The 24,800-nt window shown below is 43.3% G+C and overlaps 1 protein-coding gene across 1 annotated transcript; it reads left to right on the top strand.

Annotated features, from left to right (window-relative positions):
• Positions 1–418: 418 nt before the first annotated feature.
• usp53b (ubiquitin specific peptidase 53b) lies at positions 419–21,713 on the top strand (the record flags this gene model as incomplete). Its single annotated transcript, XM_083655833.1, has 13 exons — positions 419–482; positions 2,016–2,176; positions 3,194–3,286; positions 3,964–4,098; positions 6,402–6,515; positions 7,150–7,232; positions 8,640–8,745; positions 9,745–9,891; positions 10,679–10,828; positions 11,287–11,455; positions 17,270–17,395; positions 17,919–18,624; positions 21,602–21,713. The coding sequence occupies exons 1-13, from the start codon at positions 443–445 to the stop codon at positions 21,711–21,713; spliced, it is 2,142 nt and encodes a 713-aa protein (XP_083511959.1). The 5' UTR covers positions 419–442.
• Between the last annotated feature and the right edge of the window lie 3,087 nt (positions 21,714–24,800).

Raw genomic sequence — 24,800 nt, 5'->3', positions numbered from 1 at the left:
GGGGGGGTGTTCCATGGGCCTGGGGGTCACCAACAAATTGAACTTCAGCATTATTTAATTTACAAGAAGTAAAAAAAAAAACAATGACTGGTTTGAGAGAAAAACTCGTCAAAGGGAGTCTGGACCCCCATTTGTGGGGACTAAATGTGGACTAAATTAAAGGTCCTTGATGTGTAAAAGGTTGAGAATCACTGGATTACAGACCCACTGCATGTCACACTAATAATCCTATGCTTAGCACATGGTCTATCTGTTGATTCTGTTGCCCTCCTCCCCTCTCCAGATTTTTCCGGCTTGTCGTTCGATGCCCAGCGGCACGCGGCTGAGGCTGCCCTGTGGCTGATCCCGACCATGCCTTCTTCCCCTGCCAGCTGTGGAGGTGCGTGGGGATGAGGTGCCCACCATGGCCTCCAGACCAGTGCACCAGCTCCCTCCGCCCAGCATGTCCAGCTGCAGCAAGTCGCCCCCCGTCTCCGGAGAAGGTGGATAACATGATTCATCTTGCATCTAACCAAGTCACTCATTTGGATTAGTGTGCTGTAATGAAAACCATGTCCAAGCCAAACTAAATTTTCATCCAGAGCTGCAATATTATACTTCAAACGGTACCATGCAATTATAATAAGCCCAGACAGGAAATCTTTTTTGAATTGCCAACATCACCCACAGCACGATAGGGCTGGGTATCGCCACTGATTGCCAGATTCAATATGATTCCGATACACAAGTTCTCGATTTCCGATTCGATATGATATGATTCGATATCGATATTTCACCAATTTTGCTTGGATATGAAAGACATTCTCAAAGAACTGATGCTGTAAATTGTACAAGGAACCTTCTGACCTGGTGCATTATTAAAACTATTAATGTTTACAGATGTTTACAGATCTTGTTGCGCTAAGAACCAAACCACGCGAGTCTTAACGGGGTTAAAGCTTCAAGCATCCACGGGAAAAGGCACCTTTTTAGTTCAAATTGGCTAAGTGGGGGTGGTGTCTGTGGGCTCGCTGTGGTTCAGTCACGATTGTGATGTCATCGGTGATGATGTCATCAGTGATCTCCCTTGAGCAAGTCTGCGGTTGGCGGCGGTGTGGCTCAGTCACGATTGTGATGTCATCAGTGATGATCTTCTTCTTCTAATGGCTTTCCAGAAGACTGGATGCCTTGCGGCACATTGCTGTCTCTCACAGAATATTGCACAAATTCCAGACTCGGGGGTCCGCCCCCTCCGCAATGTTCCTCCCTCCGGCCGCCTCGCTCTCCTATTGGACCTCCGTGTTCCCGGACCTCTCGGCCCTCGTGCCAGCATGCCGACCTCCCTCGCTGCTCGACGGCCATCATCGGGTACTCTCCTCACCTCATGTCCGCCCTCTGTCCTCTCCCGCGCATCCCATCAGTGATGATGTCATCAGTGATGTTTGTTTGTTTGTTTGTTTGTTTGTTTTAACCCAGCCCTAGAGGACACACTGAATTATACAGGTTTTACTATACATTTTGAGTGTTGCTTTAAATAAGGTAGATGCAATTTCTACATTATGATTTTTGCCAGAACTTACATTGATAAAAACTGAAAGCGAATAGGTCGTTCCATTGCAACATGGGGAGCAGGACATTTCTTGGCAACACTCGCCCTACTCTGCCCCTGATCGGCTATCATGGTTCTGTGCTGTTGTCCCATTGGCGCAAGGAGGTGTTTTCAGGCCAAAATGGCGGCAGTGCCGTTGTCAAAAAAGCACCGGAGCGTTGTCTCTTGCTTTCTATGCTCTTTGCTTATAGTTGCCAAATCTTGACAGTTACAATGTATTTGAATTTCAGATTCTTTGTTCTTTATTACGAACTCCTAAGCGAACGCTGGGGCTTCCTGGGACTATAACAAGCCCAGAACATCTGTCATAAAACATTAAAACATGTTATCCAAGGTTAGGCATTGCAGTGGAAACTCATAAAACCATCAAATATCAAACGGAACATGCATAGTAAAAACAAAAACAAAATGTGTGATATTTCATCAGGTGGAGGCTCTAACTCGATGGCATGGGTGAAGATCTTCAAGAAACCTGTAGGGGGCCTGAAGAAATCCTACCAGCCGGGGAGCATGCTGTCTCTGGCTCTGACCAAAGGCCTGCTGAATGAGCCGGGTCAGAACAGCTGCTTCCTCAACAGCGCCGTTCAGGTCTGGAGAACAATATTATTAGCATCTATTAGCGTCAGCATCTTTGAACACTGTGAAAAGCGCTATATAAATTATTCTTATTATCCTTATTGTTATTCTTATTGTTGTTATTGTTATTATTATATAAAGACTAGGGGTGTCACGATACACTCAGTTCACGATACGATACGTATCACGATACTGGGTTCACGATAACGATACGATACGATACGATTTTAACAATATTTTTTTAAACTTGAATAATGACAATATATGACTGGAAAAGTAGTATTTTATTTGAAATGCACAAATACAAAACATGCTCTTGTGGGAAATTGTTATTACAATAACAACTAGAAAAAACATGAGATTGGAGATAAGGCTTATCTTGAAATAGAATGAGTTACACCGTCACTTAGATTTACTTTGAACTAAAAGGTTTCTCAGCAGTATAAATTCTCATTATGCATCTTCAGTTTTTCTTCAAACTCAAACAACAAGACTTTTCTTAGTCTATTTTTTATGCATCTTCAGTTTTTCCTGTCAAGTAAACAGTTTTGCCAGAAACTCAATTGAATGGTTTCTCTCCTGTATAACTTCTCATGTGTCTCTTCACTGACTTGTTCAACTGAACTACTTTCCACACATTGAACTTCAACAAACAAAGACGTTTCTTTGTCTACTTTTGAAAAAAAAAAAAAAAAAAAAAAAAAATCACGATATGAGATTTCATCTCAACGATACATATCGTGACGTTTTACTATCGCGAAATTTCGTGGGACGATATATTGTGACACCCCTAATAAAGACTGATCTTTCACTGAGCTGAAGGCTAACCAATCTGTCTCAATACTTATTTGAAACAAACAATCCTGGTAGATAGAGGTCTTTGGTATCAACCATGTTAATTAAGTAATTTAGTTGGAGATGCCAATAGTTCCTTAGAGCTGTTGAAATCCTTGAATGGAAATATCACATCTTACAACAAACACTTTCAGTCGTGCTAAGTATCAGGATTCTGTTGTTGAACCTTGACAGGTGCTTTGGCAGCTGGACATTTTCAGGAGAAGTTTGAGGCAGCTCTCAGGTCACTTCTGTCTTGGTGATGCCTGCATTTTCTGTGCTTTGAAGGTTAGTATTATCAAGCCCCAACCTCCAGTTCTGAAAAATGGAGCCAACGCGGACGTACCAAAGACTGTAGTTCCTCGAATGGCCACTTGGAGCTGGCTGCAAAAGCGAGTCATTCCCCATATGCCCAACTTTACAGTAATAAACATGTTTACAGTCTGGTTCATAAAACGGTTTTGGTCTCAATAGCTAATTTTACCATTCATCACAACTGTATGGGGTATGGCTTTTTATATAACTCAACTATTTATACAGTCTAAGAGAAGTCTAATTGGAAAAATGAGCATACTTCTCACTTGATTTATTGCCTCAGTCGACACTTTCCTAATGAGTTTATGATCTCAATCCATAGTTTCAGGACTTCTTCAATATTTTGTAAATTATGGTCCCCTTTAGAGTAAAATTGATGATAAAGCAGACTATGTTTTTGGGGCATGATTGACAGGTCACCTGTCCAACAGCAGGCACCGCTGCTCTGTCTGGCTCCTATCATTAGGAGCTTTATATATACTGTATATATATATATATATATATATATATATATATATATATATATATATAGTTTTTATTATTATTATTACTATTATTATTATTATTATTATTATTATTATATTTAAAAATATATATTTTTTAATTTTTGACTACAGGTAAATTATTGATTAAAAAAATCTCTTTTCCAGAGTATTTTCAGCCAGTTCCAGCAGAGTCGTGAGCGTGTGCTGCCCTCGGACAGCCTGCGTAACGCCCTGGCTGAAACCTTTAAGGATGAGCAGCGCTTCCAGCTCGGCCTGATGGACGACGCGGCCGAGTGCTTTGTACGTCAACATGCACGCTTCACTTTAGAGGCCTGCTGCTTTTGACGTGCATATTCAGTGAGAGGACCTCTACACAGTGCACAGTACTGACCTGTAGGAAAAGACCTTTGCACAGTGCACAGTACTGACCTGTAGGAAAAGACCTTTGCACAGTGCACAGTACTGACCTGTAGGAAAAGATCTTTGCACAGTGCACAGTACTGACCTGTAGGAAAAGACCTCTGCACAGTCCACAGTACTGACCTGTAGGAGAAGACCTTTGCACAGTGCACAGTACTGACCTGTAGGAAAAGACCTCTGCACAGTGCACAGTACTGACCTGTAGGAAAAGACCTCTGCACAGTGCAGTGCACAGTACTGACCTGTAGGAAAAGACCTTTGCACAGTGCACAGTACTGACCTGTAGGAAAAGACCTTTGCACAGTGCACAGTACTGACCTGTAGGAAAAGATCTTTGCACAGTGCACAGTACTGACCTGTAGGAAAAGACCTTTGCACAGTCCACAGTACTGACCTGTAGGAAAAGACCTTTGCACAGTGCACATTACTGACCTGTAGGAAAAGACCTCTGCACAGTGCAGTGCACAGTACTGACCTGTAGGAAAAGACCTTTGCACAGTCCACAGTACTGACCTGTAGGAAAATACCTTTGCACAGTGCACAGTACTGACCTGTAGGAAAAGACCTCTGCACAGTGCAGTGCACAGTACTGACCTGTAGGAAAAGACCTTTGCACAGTGCACAGTACTGACCTGTAGGAAAAGACCTTTGCACAGTGCACAGTACTGACCTGTAGGAAAAGACCTTTGCACAGTGCACAGTACTGACCTGTAGGAAAAGACCTTTGCACAGTGCACAGTACTGACCTGTAGGAAAATACCTTTGCACAGTGCACAGTACTGACCTGTAGGAAAATACCTCTGCACAGTGCACAGTACTGACCTGTAGGAAAAGACCTCTGCACAGTGCACAGTACTGACCTGTAGGAAAAGACCTTTGCACAGTGCACAGTACTGACCTGTAGGAAAATACCTCTGCACAGTGCACAGTACTGACCTGTAGGAAAATACCTTTGCACAGTGCACAGTACTGACCTGTAGGAAAAGACCTTTGCACAGTGCACAGTACTGACCTGTAGGAAAATACCTTTGCACAGTGCACAGTACTGACCTGTAGGAAAAGACCTTTGCACAGTGCACAGTACTGACCTGTAGGAAAAGACCTTTGCACAGTGCACAGTACTGACCTGTAGGAAAAGACCTTTGCACAGTGCACAGTACTGACCTGTAGGAAAAGATCTTTGCACAGTGCACAGTACTGACCTGTAGGAAAAGATCTTTGCACAGTGCACAGTACTGACCTGTAGGAAAAGACCTCTGCACAGTGCACAGTACTGACCTGTAGGAAAAGACCTCTGCACAGTGCACAGTACTGACCTGTAGGAAAAGACCTTTGCACAGTGCACAGTACTGACCTGTAGGAAAAGACCTCTGCACAGTGCACAGTACTGACCTGTAGGAAAATACCTTTGCACAGTGCACAGTACTGACCTGTAGGAGAAGACCTCTGCACAGTGCACAGTACTGACCTGTAGGAAAAGACCTTTGCACAGTGCACAGTACTGACCTGTAGGAAAAGATCTTTGCACAGTGCACAGTACTGACCTGTAGGAAAAGACCTTTGCACAGTGCACAGTACTGACCTGTAGGAAAAGACCAGAGGGAAATCCGCGCTTCAGCTGACGAACTGCGCCCAACCGGTGCTTCTCAGAAAAGGGGACTGAGTGAACACATGAGAAAGAAACAATCTGGAGCACAAGTTAAGGCAATTTAATAAGTGCAAGCAGACTAACGTTTCGACACACAAAGTGTCTTCTTCAGAGTCAAACCAAAGGGAAAGGAAAAAGACCGTTGCACAGTGCACAGTACTGACCTGTAGGAAAAGACCTCTTCACAGTGCACAGTACTGACCTGTAGGAAGTCATCACCCATAGACCTAAGTGAAAGTGTGAAACATTTAGGTCTCATGGCTTTTTAATCTGACATGTTAAGGATATACCGGTACTTTGAATTACACAAGTCCAATTGGTATCAACTTTATTTATTTGTTTTAACATTGTTTTGAGTTTTTTCTCTCTCTTCTCCAATGCCTAGTATATGTTTAAAGTTTCTGAATGTATACAAGTTTTCTTATTGTGAGTTGTGTATGCATTTTGTTAGGTATATTAACTGTGTATGCATTTTGTTAGGTATATTAACTATTATACTCAACACTGGCATTGTACCTGCTCTTATTTCCTCTAGGAGAACATCTTGGAGCGGATTCATTTACACATAGTTTCAGACACTGCAACTGATGCTTGTTCATCCAAATCCTGCATTACTCATCAGAAGTTTGCAATGATGCTTTATGAGCAGGTACATATATTTTTTCCCATTTAAACTGCTATGTAAAAAAAAAAAAAAAGAGGGTAAAATATACTCATTTTCCTACAGCAGCTATAAAATAAGTTCACATTTTTTAAAGTCTAGCCCTATTTGCTGCTTACCAATGATGATGTTGATTGGTAGAGTTCTTTCTCAGCACAATCCAGGCTGTACCTCATAGTAGCTCTGGAAAGATGAGAAAAAATGAATGCAAGGTCACTGGGGTCACGCTCCTGTATTTACCAGCTGGCTGAGGCTCACTGAAATGTCATCCACAGTCACACAAAGTCCATTTGTTTAGATTTGGATAGATTTCTGAAATGTACTTTGTGTGACTGTGGATGAAATGTGTGTGAGCCTCAGTCACCTTAAACATAAAAGACCGTGACCCCAGTGACCTTGCATTCATTTTTGCCCAACTTTCCAGAGCTACTATGAGGAACAGCTGAGAAAGAACTCTACCAATCAACATCATCACTGGTAAGTAGCAAATAGGGATATGCTTTAAAAAATGTGAACTATCCCTAATATTACAGCTGCAACATGTTTATGACCATTTAGTGAGTGTAAATGTTAAATGTTCTAACAATCTGTTAAAAAATCATGTCCATCTTTTCTTTTGCAGTTTGTCTGTCGTTGTTGTGGTGCATCTTCAGACCCCCACCCATTCACCGAATTAGTACATTACGTCTCAACCACTGCTTTGTGGTGAGTATGGCACCTCCATTTACTGTACTACCAATTCTGGCTGAAATACTAAACATGATTTTGCCCAATATTAGAATCACAAGTATCAATTGATCACTTTTTGTGCATCTTAAATCAACACAGTTTTTCCTTTTGGTCCTTCAGCAGCTGTAGTGGTAGTCTGTAAATGAACATTAGATTGACACTGAACATTTCACGGTTACTGTAGTCCTTATTCATAGTCCTACACTTTCCCTTAGTGAGGATGTAACTGTTCCTGTTGGAACCAGTGGTTGGAACCTTGGTCAGATGTTCCTACAGACACATTAATTGGCCGTGTCTGCGGGTGGGAAGCCGGTGGGGTATCAGTCCTGGTCGCTGCACTAGCGCCTCCTCTGGTCGTCGGGGGGCACCTGTTCAGGTGGAGGGGAACTGGGGGGAATAGCGTGATCCTCCCACGCGCTATGTCCTGCCGGTGTAACTCCTCACTGTCAGGTCAAAACAAATGGCTGGCGATGCCGATGCCGACTGCACATGTATCAGAGGAAGCATGTGCTAGTCTACGACTCTCCCCAGATCGGCAGAGGGGGTGGAGCAATGACCAGGATAGCAGGTAAGGGCAAGTACAATTGGGGAGAAATCAGAAGGGGGGAAAAAAACTATCCCCCATTATAGAAATGTGTGCAGTGATGAGAAGTCAAGCATGCATATTACTAGATTTTACAATGATTCCTGAGGCCTTGTCATATTAATTGCCAGCTAATCATCTGGTTGTGCGTTATCTTTGTGTATTTATGTGTGTTGCTCTCAGTGCTCATTGTGAATTTGCTGAGGGACATACGCAGGTGCGCTTGATTTGATACAGCAGCTGCTCTCATAGGAATTGAATTACATGTTATAAATCTGCTAAATAGGAAATGTTCTTAATGCTGCTAAATTAGATGACTGTGCTAGTCAATCATGGCATCTGAAATGGCAATAAAGGATATCTGTAATGGCTAAATTTCACTTACCGTAGTAGTATCCTTTAGTAGTGATCATTTCTCTAAGAATACAATGTAACACACACTTGTTTTATGAAGCACTTTTTAACCATTGGTTTCGCAAGGTGCTAAATAAAATGAGGGTACACATGTTGGTAATATTTTGGCACGTTTCCCATTTCAACAACAACCCCGACCCTGCAGCGTCCACACAGTCACTTTCTTTATCAACCTTGCAGCGTCCACATAGTCACTTTCCTTATCAACCTTGCAGCGTCCACACAGTCACTTTCCTTATCAACCTTGCAGCGTCCACACAGTCACTTTCCTTATCAACCTTGCAGCGTCCACACAGTCACTTTCCTTATCAACCTTGCAGCGTCCACACAGTCACTTTCCTTATCAACCTTGCAGCGTCCACACAGTGTGTTTCTTTCTGCCACAGCCAGCAGGTTGATGGCATGATGGGGAGGAATGAGCGGCTGAGGTCCGACATGTTCGGAGAATTGTTGCAGGCAGCAAACAACACAGGCGACCTACGGACCTGCCCGGTATGTGGCTCAGGGGTCGCTGCGTGTTGCACTGAAACGGGTTGCCAAACTGGGGTATGCGTACCCCTAGGGGTATGTGGAGGTACTACAGGGGGTGCTTGAGAGAAAGGGGGGAAATGGAAAAAATTTAAGAATAAATCACGAAAATAAATAAAACGATAAAATAAATATGCTCAGGGAGGCACTAATTGCAGCTCTTGCTCTTATTTTGTAACATGATATTCTTCGAAAGATGGTTATCATTCATTTATTGCATCATATGCTATAGTTTTCTCTTGCAGTTCAAATAAAAGGGGTACTTGAAATCAGTGGAAGTGGGTACTGAAGCCAAAGAAGTTTGAGACCCAGTGCTCTGAAAATAGTTACAGACAGTTACAACTTCACCAAGTGGTGGCTCAATACTCTCCCGTGTCTTTCTCATGTGTTTTCAAGCACGGATGCTGGTTAACAGTTACTGTGTAGGTACAGTAAAGTGAATACAGCTGCTTCTTGTGAACGTGCGGCGTGTGCGCTGACTCTCTCTGTGCTTTCTGCTGTGACATTGCACTTGAAGCGGCCGGAAGGAGAGGGTGCCAGACTAGAGTTAGGATATAAATAGCAGTAAGGGCTTATGCACTGTTTCTCTCTCATCTGTATTGGCTACTGCTGTCTACCATTTCACTGTGCGTCAGATAGGTGTACTGTAGCTCTGTTCCCTTAACCCTTTATTCGTCCATAGATCACAGGCTACAGCATGGACTTAATGACAGTGACATGTCTATGCTGACGTTACGTATTTGTCTTCTGAACCTTTGAAACTAGCCTTGACTATAGTACCAATTTGGTGGTCAATCATATTAATTTGACAAATAAATTATATTAGGAAATTAATTTAGTTAGTTTCTTTGTTATTTATTTTTTGCAATTGTAATGTTTTTAATGTCTGTGAACAAGCTTTTGTAGGATCAATTGTGATTTTTTTTGTCAATTTATAATGTTTCTTTATTGCATGTTTTGCAGAGTAACTGCGGTCAGAGCATCAAGATCCGCCGCGTGCTCATGAACTGTCCGGAGATTGTCACTATTGGATTTGTATGGGACGCAGAGCAGTCTGACCTCACGGACGATGTCATCAGGTCACTCGGACCCCGTCTCAACCTCTCCGGGGTAAAGGCCTTTGCACACCAAGTCCGTATTTTCCGTCCAAATTTGTCACACGTGTCACACATGTTTTCAGATGACGGATTAAAAAAAACACATACGAAAACAAAGCAAAGACCTTAAGAGCTGACTCGGCAGTTTCAGTGCACTTTAAGAACTCCACAAACAGGGTTCCCTTAAAAAACATTACGGTATTTAAAAGTCTAAAATCCAATCACGGTAAAAGACTATGGAAGAAATTCTGCAAATTTATTTGGCAACCCAAATAAAATGTCCTGCGACCCAGTCTTTGGGAAACACTGCTCGAAAAGGACACGCTAAGAATCACCACTTGTGCTGTAAGAGCTTTGCTCCAAAATGAGATATCCTCCAGCTGAATAATTAAACATGTACTTTTGCAAAATGACATAAGATAGTTCTCAGCTGTCTTATGATTTTTGTTAATAAATTAGTAATATTGTTGAAGGTCGTGTATTGTCATATTTCTTTCTTTCCAAACTTAGATTTAGTGATAGTTTTCAACAGTGGTGGATGAAGTACCTGAAAGCCCCACTATAGAGTAAAAGTACCAATATCTTAGGAAATGTAGTATAGTAAAAGTGAAAGTTGACAGCAATATAAATACTAAGTACAGATACTCCCCCCAAAATACTGAAATACTTCACTGGTCTTCAAGGCTATTAAAAATGTTATACTTTATACTAGATTTGTATCCTCACACTATGTGATGATTTAGCATCTGCCAAAGAGCAACACGTGTAGCTCTAACTTGTCTGAATGTGTTGCCTTTCAGCTTTTTAACCGCGTCACTGATGAGAGTGCCAAACGGAGTGAGCTGCATCTGGTGGGGATGATCTGTTTCTCCAGTAAACATTACTCAGCCTTCGCCTTTCACACCAAGTCTGCAAAATGGATGTTTTTTGACGATGCTACTGTAAAGGAGGTTAGGAGACTTATTACACTGCGTTTTTGACATCAAGTCTACATCCTCTTTAAACACACACACACACACACACACACACACACACACACACAGACATGGCATAGCGCCACCTATTGGCAAACACAAAAAATATAATATAGGCAATATAGGCAGTTATGCTATGAAGCTAACGAGATGCAGATATAAATACAATGCTTTTCAAAATGTACTAGGGATGCACTGATACTGTATATCGGCCATATATCAGCATTTAAAATAAAAAGCCTCCACTCAGGCTGTTTACCTCATTTGAATTCGAGGTTGGCCAATCAGGAGCCAGGATTGTGATGACTATCCCATATCTCTTTGAAATCCAGCAACACACGCACTCCCGCATGCACGCCCACACACACACACACACACACACACACACACACACACACACACACACAGAGCTCTTAGATTTTTTCTTTTCCCAGATCGGATCCAAATGGAAAGATGTTGCCTCTAAATGTATCCGGGGACATTTCCAGCCACTGCTTTTATTTTACACCAATCCTGAGGGGAGTCCCATATCCAGTGAAGATGCACCAAGGCAAACCACCATGTGTTCCCGCTACAAGGCCCAAGTCAATGGTGACATGACAGGTAAGACAAGCCTTAAACCTTAAAGCAGTCATCAATGGGTCTAATCTAATACAAATACTGTCAACACATTAAGTCCACTGCACTAGTCCTCATGGACTTCCAAGATGCACGTATTTGGCCTTTCTTTTTCTTTTTTTGAAGGTTGCGTACACCTTTTTTTAGGCATATGGCTCATTTCCACCACATATAACAGCACAGTACAGCTCTACTCGACCTGGTCTTACTCATCTCTACTTGATATAGACTCTGTTTCCATAGGAAGTTTACTCGCCTCCGCCCACACCTGGTCGTCATAGTGACCGCATATCTGTCCTCCGCCCATAGCTGAAGTAGGCTATAACGTATAACGTTAAAATTAAATCCATACACGGAACTTTTAAACTGTTTATGAAATACTGGTGCCTGTAAATGACCTACAATGTACATGGGCAAATGTGAGAATCGGCCAGGAGAATGGATATCACTTTGTTGTTACTCAAACTCACATGCATGCACTGCACGGGGGACGGAAGTTGCGCTACGGGCAGAAGGGAAGCCTCTACCCCGGCGGCAACTCACCAGGCAAGACCGCGGCTTCGCTAAACCCCCGCCTCCGGCCTAGCGGAGCCGACGTTACACGCAACTACAAAGGGCTTCCCAAGGAGCGAACTTTTTCTCTCAAAACAATTGAAAACCACCGTCATGTTAAAGCTGAGCAAGGAGATCGATTTTATTTCACCAGAGCCGAAGGCAGCAACACAAAAGACTGATGGGAATAACAGAAGAGAGGGTAAGCCCCACTAAACTGGTATCCAGCATTGACAGTAGACAGTAAACACGATTCTGCCTGACCAATCAGTCGTCTGCAGTGTTTTAACGTCACGGTATGGTACCGGGTCCACAGCGCTGGAACCTCAACAAAGCAGGGACCAAAACTAACACGACTCAACCCCGACTCAACCCGGGCTGTCCACGTTTTTGATCGGTGGAATGAGACAAAAAAGCGAGACGAGCTGGGCGGGGCCGCGCTGATACCACCGGTGGAAATGGGCCAATAGAGATCAGATTAATTATCTAGGGCCTAGGCATTCTGGCCTGTTTTCACTGGACTATATGGCCTTGTTGGATTTACTGCTATCTCAAGCAATGTTGTTCTTTTCCAGATCCAACTATGTAGTTAAATGTTTTTATTTTCCCACAGTTTTATGACATGACCTCGAGAAACCATTTGTTACAATAATGGTAGTCTGGCTGCATGGAAACAGGTTGCTGGCATAAGCCCTCCCCTGCTCTACAGCTGCTCTCCCATTGCAGGCGACAATTTCAGACGCTGCCGGCATTTCCGCTCCCCGCTTACAAGCTCAGGCATTGGCTCTGACCATGTCAATCAGAGCGGCTTCCGTCCCTCATCCCTGCGTGTCGCTGTAGATAGTCCCCTGCCGCCGCAGTGAAAACAACAACGTTAACTAGCTAGCAAGCTAACGGCAGAAACCTACATGCTAGCTCGTTGCTACACGCTGAAAATGGCAAGTCGGATTGTTGGAAACTATTTTCCAAGGGCACTGCCGCTAAGCGCCGCCCATCGCAATTCCACTATGGAGACCTGCGCCGCCAGACTCCTCTCACGGAAGTGAGGGGAGGCTGGCAAGCGAGACTACAATAATGGTAATTGTTACATAGGCTCCGCGCCGATGCCGATTCGAGATGGGATGGCTACAACCCGGGGCATATTATAGTATAATATCATAATTCACTCATAATAATTGTTTAGTACACATTACCCCATGTGTTTTTATCTATTCAATAATTAACACATTCTTGCATAGTGTATGTTTAAAGTGGACTTTGTTAGTCAAAAATTTTACGTTTAGTAAAATTCCCCCCAAAATGCATTCAACAGATCAGGGCCATATGATTTTTCGGGGGGCTATTTCCAAACTTTTAAGTCAGGAAAGGAAATTTGTTTGAGAACATAGATGATGATGTGGATTATTATTATTATTATTTTTAATATATATACATTTGTGAAATAACCTTCTACTGCTGTATAGTCCTACTGCAGGTTATACAAGGTAGCTAGGGGTTTCCATGGAGATATCCACATTTACATTTTGTAAAACCAGCCAGTATTTTCTGCCAGAAAGCAACTGCTGTAAGAGCAATAACCATTACCAGTTATAACTTTTTGGGAAACTGGTAAAGTAAAGTAATACAAATGAATAACGTATAGGATCAGGATTACAGTACTGATCATTTTCAATTTGTCTGATAATGTAATTCCCTTAAATCACAATCTATTTGAGCAGCAAAAACAATTTTTGAAAGTATCACATCAAATGGTATTAAATATTAAAATTAAATGACAATGACCAATGGCGGTGCTATAAGAATAGCGATTTCACCAGACAAATGACAGTTATGGTTTGCATTGGGATTGAGAGAGAGTGCTATTAAAGCAGAAACATTGTCCTGGCCTGTGTGACTTGACATGAGGATGATGCTTCTGTTGCATGCAGATTACCACCCACGCCTGCCTGCCTAATCCCTGCTGCAGGCAGGAGCACTCCACACATCCTACTCCTCCCCTACCAACTTCCCACATCCCACTCCTCCCCTACCAACTTCCCACATCCCACTCCTCCCCTACCAACTTCCCACATCCCACTCCTCCCCTACCAACTTCCCACATCCTACTCCTCCCCTACCAATTTCCTACATCCCACTCCTCCCCTACCAACTTCCCACATCCCACTCCTCCCCTACCAACTTCCCACATCCCACTCCTCCCCTACCAACTTCCCACATCCCACTCCCCCCTACCAACTTCCCACATCCCACTCCTCCCCTACCAACTTCCCACATCCCACTCCCCCCTACCAACTTCCCACATCCCACTCCTCCCCTACCAACTTCCCACTCCTCCCCTACCAACTTCCCACATCCCACTCCTGCCCTACCAACTTCCCACTCCTCCCCTACCAACTTCCCACTCCTCCCCTACCAACTTCTCAGATTTGCTTCCAATAACTTGTCTGCTTGGTGTTTTGGCCATGGCGCCTTGCTCTTTTAGATGGAGGGGTTTGCTTTAGAGTTGTGTCCAGGCACTTTTACTGGAATGGGAGTGGATTCCAGTTTTTGTGAAAATAAGTGTACGTAATTGTTAGATTTCAGCATGGTTCTGACTCTAATAGGGTTCTGTGGTGAGGCTTTTAAACATTTTAAACATTCTTTGTATTTTCTGCTTTTTATGCACATTCCATATTGTGGTTTATTGGTGATAATCAGGCTATTCTTATGCATTATTATTTTTTCCTTTGGATGAGAAAAAGTATTATTTTTATCATCTTGTTGTCTAATGGCCTGCATTTATATAGCGCTTTTATCCACTGACTTTACAGTCAGTACGTACATTCACCCATTCACACACCGATGGCGGCAGGTTACCACGCAGGGTGCTGGCACACTTTGTCTACTAGTTTATCTTTAGCTGTACATACAGTAACTACAACCTTAATACGGTAATCGCCTTGTATTGTTACATTTGCTTATGGCTGTACAACTTGTCAGTATACAGTAGCTTCAGGCAACACTTTGAAGTGTGTATTAGTTGTGTACTGTAGCAGTTGGGTGTACACCTGATATTATTTTTGTCATTTGGTGGAGCCAATCAAACCTCACTCAAGATCTTCTTCTTCTTCTGGCGTTTGTTCTTAGACTTTCAGCTCCGTTGAAGCGAGCCAGACCACTGTGTCATCGTCCAGGTCAATTAAGCCACGATCACCGTTTGGTGGCCGGTGTTTTGGGCAGCTATTCATTATGTGCGCCGCTGTCCGTGAGGCCCCACCTCAGCATGTCTGCCCCGAAACACCCCACGCCTGTCCTCCGGCGGTTGAGAGTCGACCATTGGTTTCGGGGCAGGTGCTGGCCAGGAACGCCGTGGGGTCCTTGATGTAGCGGTGGAGCCTAGATGGTTCGGCTGACGTCCACTGGTCCCTCCATCTTGCCTTGACCCATGAGGGCTTATGGATGTCAGCTGGTGTTGTGTGGACCAGATCTTGGGCGTGTATGGCAAAGGGGCGTCGGGACTTAAGGCGCTTGTGTTGAGGTGTTTCTGTGACGATCTTGTGGAGGAGGTGGGTTTTTATTTGTTTGTGCCTTTCGAGCAAGGGCCAATGTGGCTGCTTCGCGTCTGATCCCTGCTGGTGCGATACCAGCAAGGACAGGTAGGTGGTTTGTGGGGGTGGCTCTTAGGCACCCGGAGAGAGTCCTCACTCAAGATGATTCTATATAAAGACTGAAAGTCTATAATACTATAGCTTACTCAATACTCACAACTGTTTATAACATCATGTCAACGAGGAACACATCCAGTTCCCATGCCCATGAACACAGCTTGATCCAATTATGTTTTACTACTTTAGGTTGTAGAGAGGCTGTACAGAGTTTCCCTCACCTGTCACTATTATTACGGTACATTATGCTGGTATTTTGTAGGTTGTAACAGAAATGTGTGTGTGTGTGTGTGTGTGTGTGTGTGTGTGTGTGTGTGTGTGTGTGTGTGTGTGTGTGTGTGTGTGTGTGTGTGGAAGCATGTTTTTGCCTACTAGACTCGATCATTCATTGAGACAGAGAATATAAACGGTGACAAACGGTATTATAGAGGATACATTTGCATGCTGTAGTGTAGAATGTGGCGTAACGTACCAGAAAAAAACAAGACTTGTCTTGTTCCACATTTTTAATATGAGCAGTTAATAGTCTTACTGTACAAAAGAGCAGCTTCTTCATCTCTTCCGTGACATATAGCAGTGGTTTTTCTGCATCTTTTGACCATACAATCTTGTTAGAACTTTGTTTTAACGATGCAGTGGGATCAGTTTGGTTAGATTGTTGCTTTGTCTTAACGATGCAGTGGGATCAGTTTGGTTAGATTGTTGCTCTGTCTTAACGATGCAGTGGAATCAGTTTGGTTAGATTGTTGCTTTGTCTTAACGATGCAGTGGAATCAGTTTGGTTAGATTGTTGCTTTGTCTTAACGATGCAGTGGGATCAGTTTGGTTAGATTGTTGCTTTGTCTTAACGATGCAGTGGAATCAGTTTGGTTAGATTGTTGCTTTGTCTTAACGATGCAGTGGAATCAGTTTGGTTAGATTGTTGCTTTGTCTTAACGATGCAGTGGAATCAGTTTGGTTAGATTGTTGCTCTGTCTTAACGATGCAGTGGAATCAGTTTGGTTAGATTGTTGCTTTGTCTTAACGATGCAGTGGAATCAGTTTGGTTAGATTGTTGCTCTGTCTTAACGATGCAGTGGGATCAGTTTGGTTAGATTGTTGCTTTGTCTTCTGCATCGTCTGCAGTAAAGATGCAAGGCAAGAGAGTACTGCATTTCCACCATATTGAAATTTGAGAAGAACGACAGGACAACAGACAGTTGTGAGCTAGCTTTGTGGTCGGAGAGCCCAACCTGTGAACCAGACTCAATACCCTCAAGGGACACAGTGTATATATACCCAATAGTAAATGCCATAAGATGCAGGGGTCTCTGATGAAGTGTATTTGCTGGAGAATTGTGTTGTAAAGCTCTTGACCCTTATTTTGTTGTTATGCAGTGGCATGGTACAGGATGCTTTCTGCAGACAGAGAGAATTTAGCCACAAATCACAATTATTTTCGACCTCCTCAGTTGACGTCAGGCCTCAGTGGAGGTTAGTTCAGGGCTCATATGAACGTTCTAATTTCAAGAGCCTCAGGTGGAATTTTGCAACCATCAAAGCATGCTTTGTGTATCGTAGAGCAACTAACTCATTTGGCATTTTGACGATTTTTTTCCCTCAGGAAAGCGGCCCCTCGGCAGTCCAAATAAGTTCCAGGAAACTTCCATGGAGAATTTGCAGCGGCCTGGTGAGACATCGAAAAAGGAAAGAGGGCATCGTAGAACTGACCCGTCGTCGCAACACAAAGGTACAGTACAGTATAGTGTGTACAGTACACATCGATCTCACTCACAACACATTGATGTCAGAGAGGCAACCCCAAACGCGGTAGATTCCCTGCCTACCAACACGAGGCTCGCTGAGTCGAGCCCCCGTGTTACCTCCAGCTTGGTCGGACGTCCATACAGGCACAATTGGCCGTGTCTGCGGGTGGGAAGCCAGATTAAGGGTATAATGTGTCCTGTTCGGGGGCAGGGGAACTGGGGGGGGGGGGTGCCGTTATCCTCCCACGCGCTACGTCTTGCCGGTGGAACTCCTTACTGTCAGGTGAAAAGAAGCAGCTGGCGACTGCACATGTATCGGAGGAAGCATGTGCTAGGCTACAACTCTCCCCATTGGCCAAGAACAATTGGGGAGAAAACGGTGGGGAAATCTAAAAAAAAATGACTTGATAAAACTAAAATAAATAACAGACAATAATAAATAAATACCTACGTCAGAACATGTATGAAATGGTCCTTCCAAAAATGCTCCATGTCCGCTCCTTTTAGAGATGGCACATGCTAGATCGTCATCCCCACCGGAGAATGGACTGAGGCCACCTGCGGAGCAGAAACTAAAGAGCTGCCCACGGACTGAGAAGTCACTGAGCCACTCGAGCAGAGGATCTCAGGAGGCGCGTGGGCACAGCCGGAGGAGCAACACTTCCCCCGGATGCTGCGACCAGGACGGCTGCCAGGAGCCAGGGGACAAAGGCGGGGGAGGAGGAGGAAGCCGCAGCAAACCCAAGTCCACATGGAGACCCATTCGGGAGGTGTTGAACGTGGATAGTGTACTGAACGAACTGGAACAGCGTCGTCAGCAGCAGCAGCAGCACGATAGCAGCCCACGGCGCAGTAAGCCGTCCTCCCAGGAGAGGGCGCACGCCGAACAGGTCCGCGAGCGGGAGCATGTCCGGAACAGGGAGGAGCGGAAGCAGAAGTGTTTGATGACCATCTATGAGGACGAGCAGCGGCACGAGACGGAGAGCCACAGCTCTTTGGAGTCAGAGAGCAGGGCCAACCAACAGAGGGGCGGCAGACTGAAGGGGGGCCCCAAGACGCTGTTGCGTAGCGACACCTGGACCATTCAAAGGACAGAGTCTGGCTACGAGAGCAGTGATAGGCTTAGCAGTGGCTCCACCAATCCCGACTCACCTGGGGTTGATGGCTTTGCTGGTAAAGACCAGAAGTTAACAGCAGAGGCACAGATGCAAAGGTAAGAAACAATTGTCGATTATTCAACAAACTTTTTTTTTTGCTTTATTTCAGTATCAGCAACTTATACGATGATGTATACAATTTTGTCTAGTGTTTTTCTTTTTTCTTTACAGCTGTAGGATGGTTGATGCACAATTTGATTTAAAAAAGCAAACAGATTAAAAAAAAAAACATGCTTTTTTATTCCTTGGAGATTGAAGGTTCCACATAAGAAAATAGGTAACCCTTTCTTTTAGAGTCACCCTAACTATTAGGTTTTTACCAGGTAAATAACTTTATCTCTAAATTAGCAAGTATAGGCCTTTAAATAACTGCTGAGCTGACAGCTTAATTACTTTTACTTATGTATATTACTCATCAGTTCAAGTAACTACATAGAGAGCCGCAGTAACGAGTCCGGAAATCATCGATGCTAACAGCCCTGGTTCTTCACAGTTTTCGCCTATGGGAGTTTTGAATGGGTTTTTGGCGCGATGCTTCTAATAATCTCTCTGAGCAACGCTGGCTTAATCAAACGCGAACCAGTGTTTAGTAATATCATCTTCACACACGAGGACCACTTTTACGAGTTTTGAAGCTTTTACGTGCCGTTAAAAGGACGGCTAGCTAGCAAACGGCTAAATGAGACTACACTTTTGAGTCGATGGGGATATATACGTCAATAACGTCACCACTTCAAAGGACGAACACGGAAACTCTCTTTCCCTCACCTGCTTCAGCCCGTTCATCCCGGGGTAATCAGTGCACACACATCAACAACAGTCCAGACGTGACGTGGAAGCCTATGCGACAGTGTGTAGTTCTGGATTAGCTTAGCTCGAGCATTTTACTTCTAGGGCTCGCATTTACGCTACAAAACTCATGAAAGTGGTCCTCATGTGTGAAGATTATCCGACTGAACTCTGGTTCGCGTTTGATTAAGCTTGCGTTGCTCAGAGACCTTATTTGAAGCATCGCGGCAAAAACCCATTCAAAAATCCCATAGACAGAAACAGTGAAGAACCAGGAAGTTCGGGACTTCCGCATTCTGCCTACAAAAATACGTCATCCCTGCGGCTCTCTATTGTGGTTGAGTTTAACAGCATAATTCCAAGGGACTTAAAGGGATAGTTCACATTTTTTAAAGTCTAGCCCTATTTGCTACTTTAGCAATGATTATGATGATTGGTAGAGTTATTTCTCAGCACAATCCATGCTGTTACTCATAGTAGCTCTGGAAAGTTGGGCAAAAATGAATGTAAGGTCAATGGGGTCACGCTCCTGTATGTACTGTACAAGCCGACTGAGGCTCATTAAAATGTCATCCACAGTGCACACGCACACACACACACACACACACACACACACACACACACACACACACACAGTGCACACAAAGTACATTTCAGTGAGCTTCAGTCAGCTTGTACAGACAGGAGGAGCATGACCCCAGTGACCTTGCATTCGTTTTTACCCAACTTTCCAGAGCTATTATGAGGAGCAGCATGGATTGTGCTGAGAAAGAACTCTACCAAGTAGCAAATACTGTAGGGCTAGACTTAAAAAAGATGTGAACTATCCCTTTAAGGTACACTTTCTTAGAAACAATCTCTCCTATTACCCATCAAATAAGGAGGAATCTAGTTGGTTTGGATTATTATATTAGCAATGCCGTTTTAAAAGTTTCCATTATTAGCTATTTCAAATATATGAATTCTTTGTGGCTCTACTCTACCCACTTGGAAAGGGTTTCATAAACTTCTTGGAAACTATGTGGGAAATACATGACTAATAATGACCTCCCAACAGAGCACATACTGTACGTTTCATCTAATGTACTTTCTTGGTACATTTTCTTAAATACTGAGTCGCCTAGATTGTTAGGGCTGTATACATTTGGTATTGTCAGATTTATTTCTACTGCATGGCTACCATGCATTCATTTTCTTGCAAATTGCGGTAAAACTACTTAGTACAGCATTCTGTTTACTCAGTCAAAAAGATTAAAGTGCATTGTAAAAGGAAAGCAGCGCTTAATGCTATGGACTGACCTGGTTATTCTCACATCCATATGTACCATGGTGTGCAATGAGCATTACATGGTAATGTTACAGAGTAAGCATGATGACACTGGACTGTGAAAGGAAGCAACACACAGTTTTCCCATGTACTGTGGAATACAGACAGACTTGTATCATTTATTGATACGGTTCCCCGTTGAGCGCCCAGCCGCGAAACTAAACGGAACGTTCACACTCATCAAGCGTTCCCAAATTGTGTACTACAACAAGGACCACAATGGAAATAAGTTCTCTAACTTTTTTGTGTTATCCTTGATGTTCTTTTAATTGTGCATGTATTCTGGTGTTGCAACCATGGAGGTGTCCTTTTAATTTGAATTGTCAAACAAATAAACTAAACTAAACTAAATTGGGGTCAATTTGGGGACAAGTGTGCTCGGGAATGGTACCGGGGCGCCAGTGTGAAAGTACCCTTACAGTGCAATTCCTGGGTGCAATGTATGCTTTGCCTGAATAGGTCTTAGGGAAGGGGAATGAAATGTAACCCAAAATGACAAAAGGAGTAACACTGCCAACTTACGGAGGCTAGGTGAGGTTACAGACTTTGGTCTGTACAAGATTTATGATGAGTTCCCTTGGCGATTAGTTCGCTTTTACTCATGAATCAGGACTGCAAGTGTTGCTCAAAACATCATAATAAAGCCACGAAACACAATCGCAAATACAGAGAATGTAAAACAAAACCTGATGAAGATAATCACCTAAATAACCCAAATAATGAAAAACACCAGTATATTTTCCTTGGAGTGCAAGTATCAGTGCAAAAGCCAACCCCATTCAACCCACAATTTTAAATTGCCTGCAAATGTTAACCAGTTTTACAGAAGCCTAATCATCCCACCAGCACGCCGGTGCCAAGCGAGGTGGCTTGAAAAGCACTGAGAATAATTGGAGTCTTTTTGTTTTCAGTCAGAGCCAGCTGCACCAAAAAGGAGGCGATGCTAAAGCAAGCATCATGTGCTCACCTACACATAACGGTAAGTTCCAACATTTTCAAGAGTGTGCTCAGGTCTTCCTGGCACCGTAAACACACAAATGTGCATTGTGGTATTGAATGATATGAATGATATGCGCTGCTGCTGTCAGTAACAAAAGTACTAGTAAAAAAAAAAGTACCCTCTGGCAAAAATGTCAAATCAAGTCTTAATTTATCTAGTACAGTGGTTCTCAAACCTTTTCACGTAAAAGACCCCTAAACTGACACAAATTAGACCACGGGCCCCCATTTGATACGATTTTGTGTCCGCCGTCTGATAAGACTTTTGCTTTTAGATGTTCTATTACAGAAAGTGTGTGAAACCGTGACCAAAATAATCATACATTCTGTCACCGTGTTACTTATGGATGGAATGATAGTGAAATAAATTATTGCTCTTTTTGCCGGGACCCCCCCTGGAAGGAAAGCCGGGGGGTCCCCGGACCTCACTTTGAGAACCACTGATCTAGTACTTTAAAAAAGGGCAGTCAGTGTGTACGGCAGACCAACAGCAAAATGAAGACATCATGGGAATTAAGCATGACATCAGAGCAATAGGGCATAAAAGAGCATGTTATAGCCAGTGAAGTGCTCTTGAATTCAAATCGATGCAGCGTTATGACCTCACCGATGATATCATTACCATGTTGGCTCACTCCTGTAGTGCTGCAGGCAGCCAACTGTGGGCCTGGCTGCCATAAGAATAACGGGCTTTCTTAATAAGATCAAATGCAAAAAGACAATGCTCTTCATTGTGCAAAAGAAAGCGCACTAAGACTCAGAGTACATCAGTAGTAAACATGACCCTTTGTTGGTCTATGATGTTTGCAAAAGTTTTCACGGAGACTATAATACACTACACATCCAATGTCACATTTCACCATCTGTTAGGAATCTTGATAAAAAAAATTACAGATAAAAGTAAGTCCAGGGCCACGTTTTCATTGCTTCATTGCGATATCTCAAGAGTTCTCAAGCAGATATGAGCGATTTCATTCTCTCAGATGCTCGCTAACCAGCAGCCCCAGATCCTTTCCCAGATCCCTTCCCAGATCCCTTCCCAGAGCTCTGCTCAAGTTTGCTAAGGAGGAGTGCCTCCATAATTCACCCCATGTCAGGTCATGAGCAAACAGAGCAGCCCCTAATCATCACCCTGCTCTCGCACAAACACAAACTCATGTACGTAATGCTTTATCCTCAGTGATGTTACACACACACACACACACACACACACACAAGATGCACCATTTCAAAAAAGAGGTTCCACTCTTTGCCCTTTTCTCTTTAAAAGTAACTAAGATGGCAGCTTTTAAAGAAGCGAAAGATTATGGCTAAAGGACAGGCATGAAGACCTCCATGTTCCCACATTTGGCATGATTTCAGTGAGGTTAGTCTTGTAAAACTGCGTTCTTATGTCTGTCGCATCTAATCTGCATGTTACTGCAATACTTAGGAAGAAAAGAGAACACAATGAGATTTTGAAACAGATGAGAGCAATGACATTCTTCATAGATTCTTGCACATTAGGGCAGTGGTTCTCAAAGTGGGGTCCGGGCGGTCCGGGGGCCCCCCAGGAATCCTTGAGGGGGGTCCAGGGGGTCCCCAGCAAAAAGGGTGGATCATTTATTTTCACTATAATTCCATCTATAAGTATCATAATGACAGAATGCATGACTATTTTAGTCATAGGTTTCATACACTTTCTGCAATAAGACATCTAAAAGCAAAAAGATGATCAGATGGGCGACCCTGGGGGAAAAAACTGGGAGTCCGCGTGTCAGTTTAGGGGTCCTTGTGAAAAAGTTTGAGAACCACTGCATTAGGGCATTTTAGACCAGTGGTCCTCAAATTGTTTTCACATGAAGGACCCCTAAACTGACAAAGATTAGACCACGGACCCCCATTTGATAGAATTTTGTCCCATAGTCCCCCATATGATAATAAGATTGATGCTTTTAGATGTTTTATTACATAAAGTGTATAAAACCCATGACCAAAATAGTAATTGTGTGTTACTTACTGAATGGAATTATAGTGAAAATAAATTACCTCCCTTTTGGCTGGGGACCCCCTGGAACCCCCTCAAGGACGCCTGGGGGTCCCTGGGACCCCCATTTAAGAACCACTGATTTAGACAATATGCTTTCAGGGATACATTTGAATAGCTGTGTGTTGTGTATTTAGGTGTGTCCTGTGCAGTTTCATTATTAAGAAGAGTAAGACTGTCCAAAAGAGACAAATACACTACTGCACTAACCATGTCATTCCTTGCTTGCCACATGAAAGCGGATCTTTCCAAATGAGGAGTTGTTGCCAGAGAATGACCCACGCAAATGTTTCCTACAGGGAGAAACCACACAGCTCAACTTATGTTTGTTGTTGTTGTTGTGTTGTTTTCAGCGGAAGCACATTATGTTAGCATTTATGTTGGACTTAAAGTACAAATAATAATACTGGTACTGGTCCTGGTACTGTCTGGTAATGTAGAAATGTTTGAGGAATTATCAATCTATTGTTGACTTGAGAGCTTGGGCTGGCTTCTTTAACCTCGTCACCCAATAAGCCCTGCACAGTCATTAATCTGATGATAATCCCAAAAAGCTCATTCAGATAGCACAGCTGGACATGGCTGCTGGCACTGTTATAAATATCTTTCTGTTTTATGCAATGCCTGGAGCGTGCTTCACTTGATACTTTATCAAGGCTATGTGCATCTGGAGCCAACATTTCCAACCAACAGTTCAAGCTTTTATCCTTGCATGGACCTCTCCAGGGCAACAGCAACGAAAAAAAATAACACATCTATTTTTAAAGTGAAGGAATTCTGCATGCATGCTGCCTCTTACTGCGCCTGTGTAGCCGACTGCTTCACCCAGCTGTGAGAGAGTGGTCTAGTGAGGTTAGCTCTCTGCTGCCACCATGTGTCCATGTGAGAGGACAACAGCCCCTGAGTCCCATGTGTACAGCCTTCTTGTCTGGATATGGAGAACTGTTGTTAGTCTTTGCTGTGTCCACTTTGCTTTTACCTTTGATATCATTGTAGCCTTATTTATTTATTTATGTTTGTGTTTGGCTATCATGGACAAAATACCGGACAACCGCACACATACAGTACTGTGACTACAAAGTTGCACAGAA

This window comes from Poromitra crassiceps (assembly GCF_964638095.1).
Source record: "Poromitra crassiceps genome assembly, chromosome: 19".
Taxonomy (NCBI): domain Eukaryota; kingdom Metazoa; phylum Chordata; class Actinopteri; order Beryciformes; family Melamphaidae; genus Poromitra; species Poromitra crassiceps.
The sequence above is the reverse complement of the archived record's forward strand: the minus strand, read 5'-3'. Positions and strand labels throughout refer to the sequence as shown.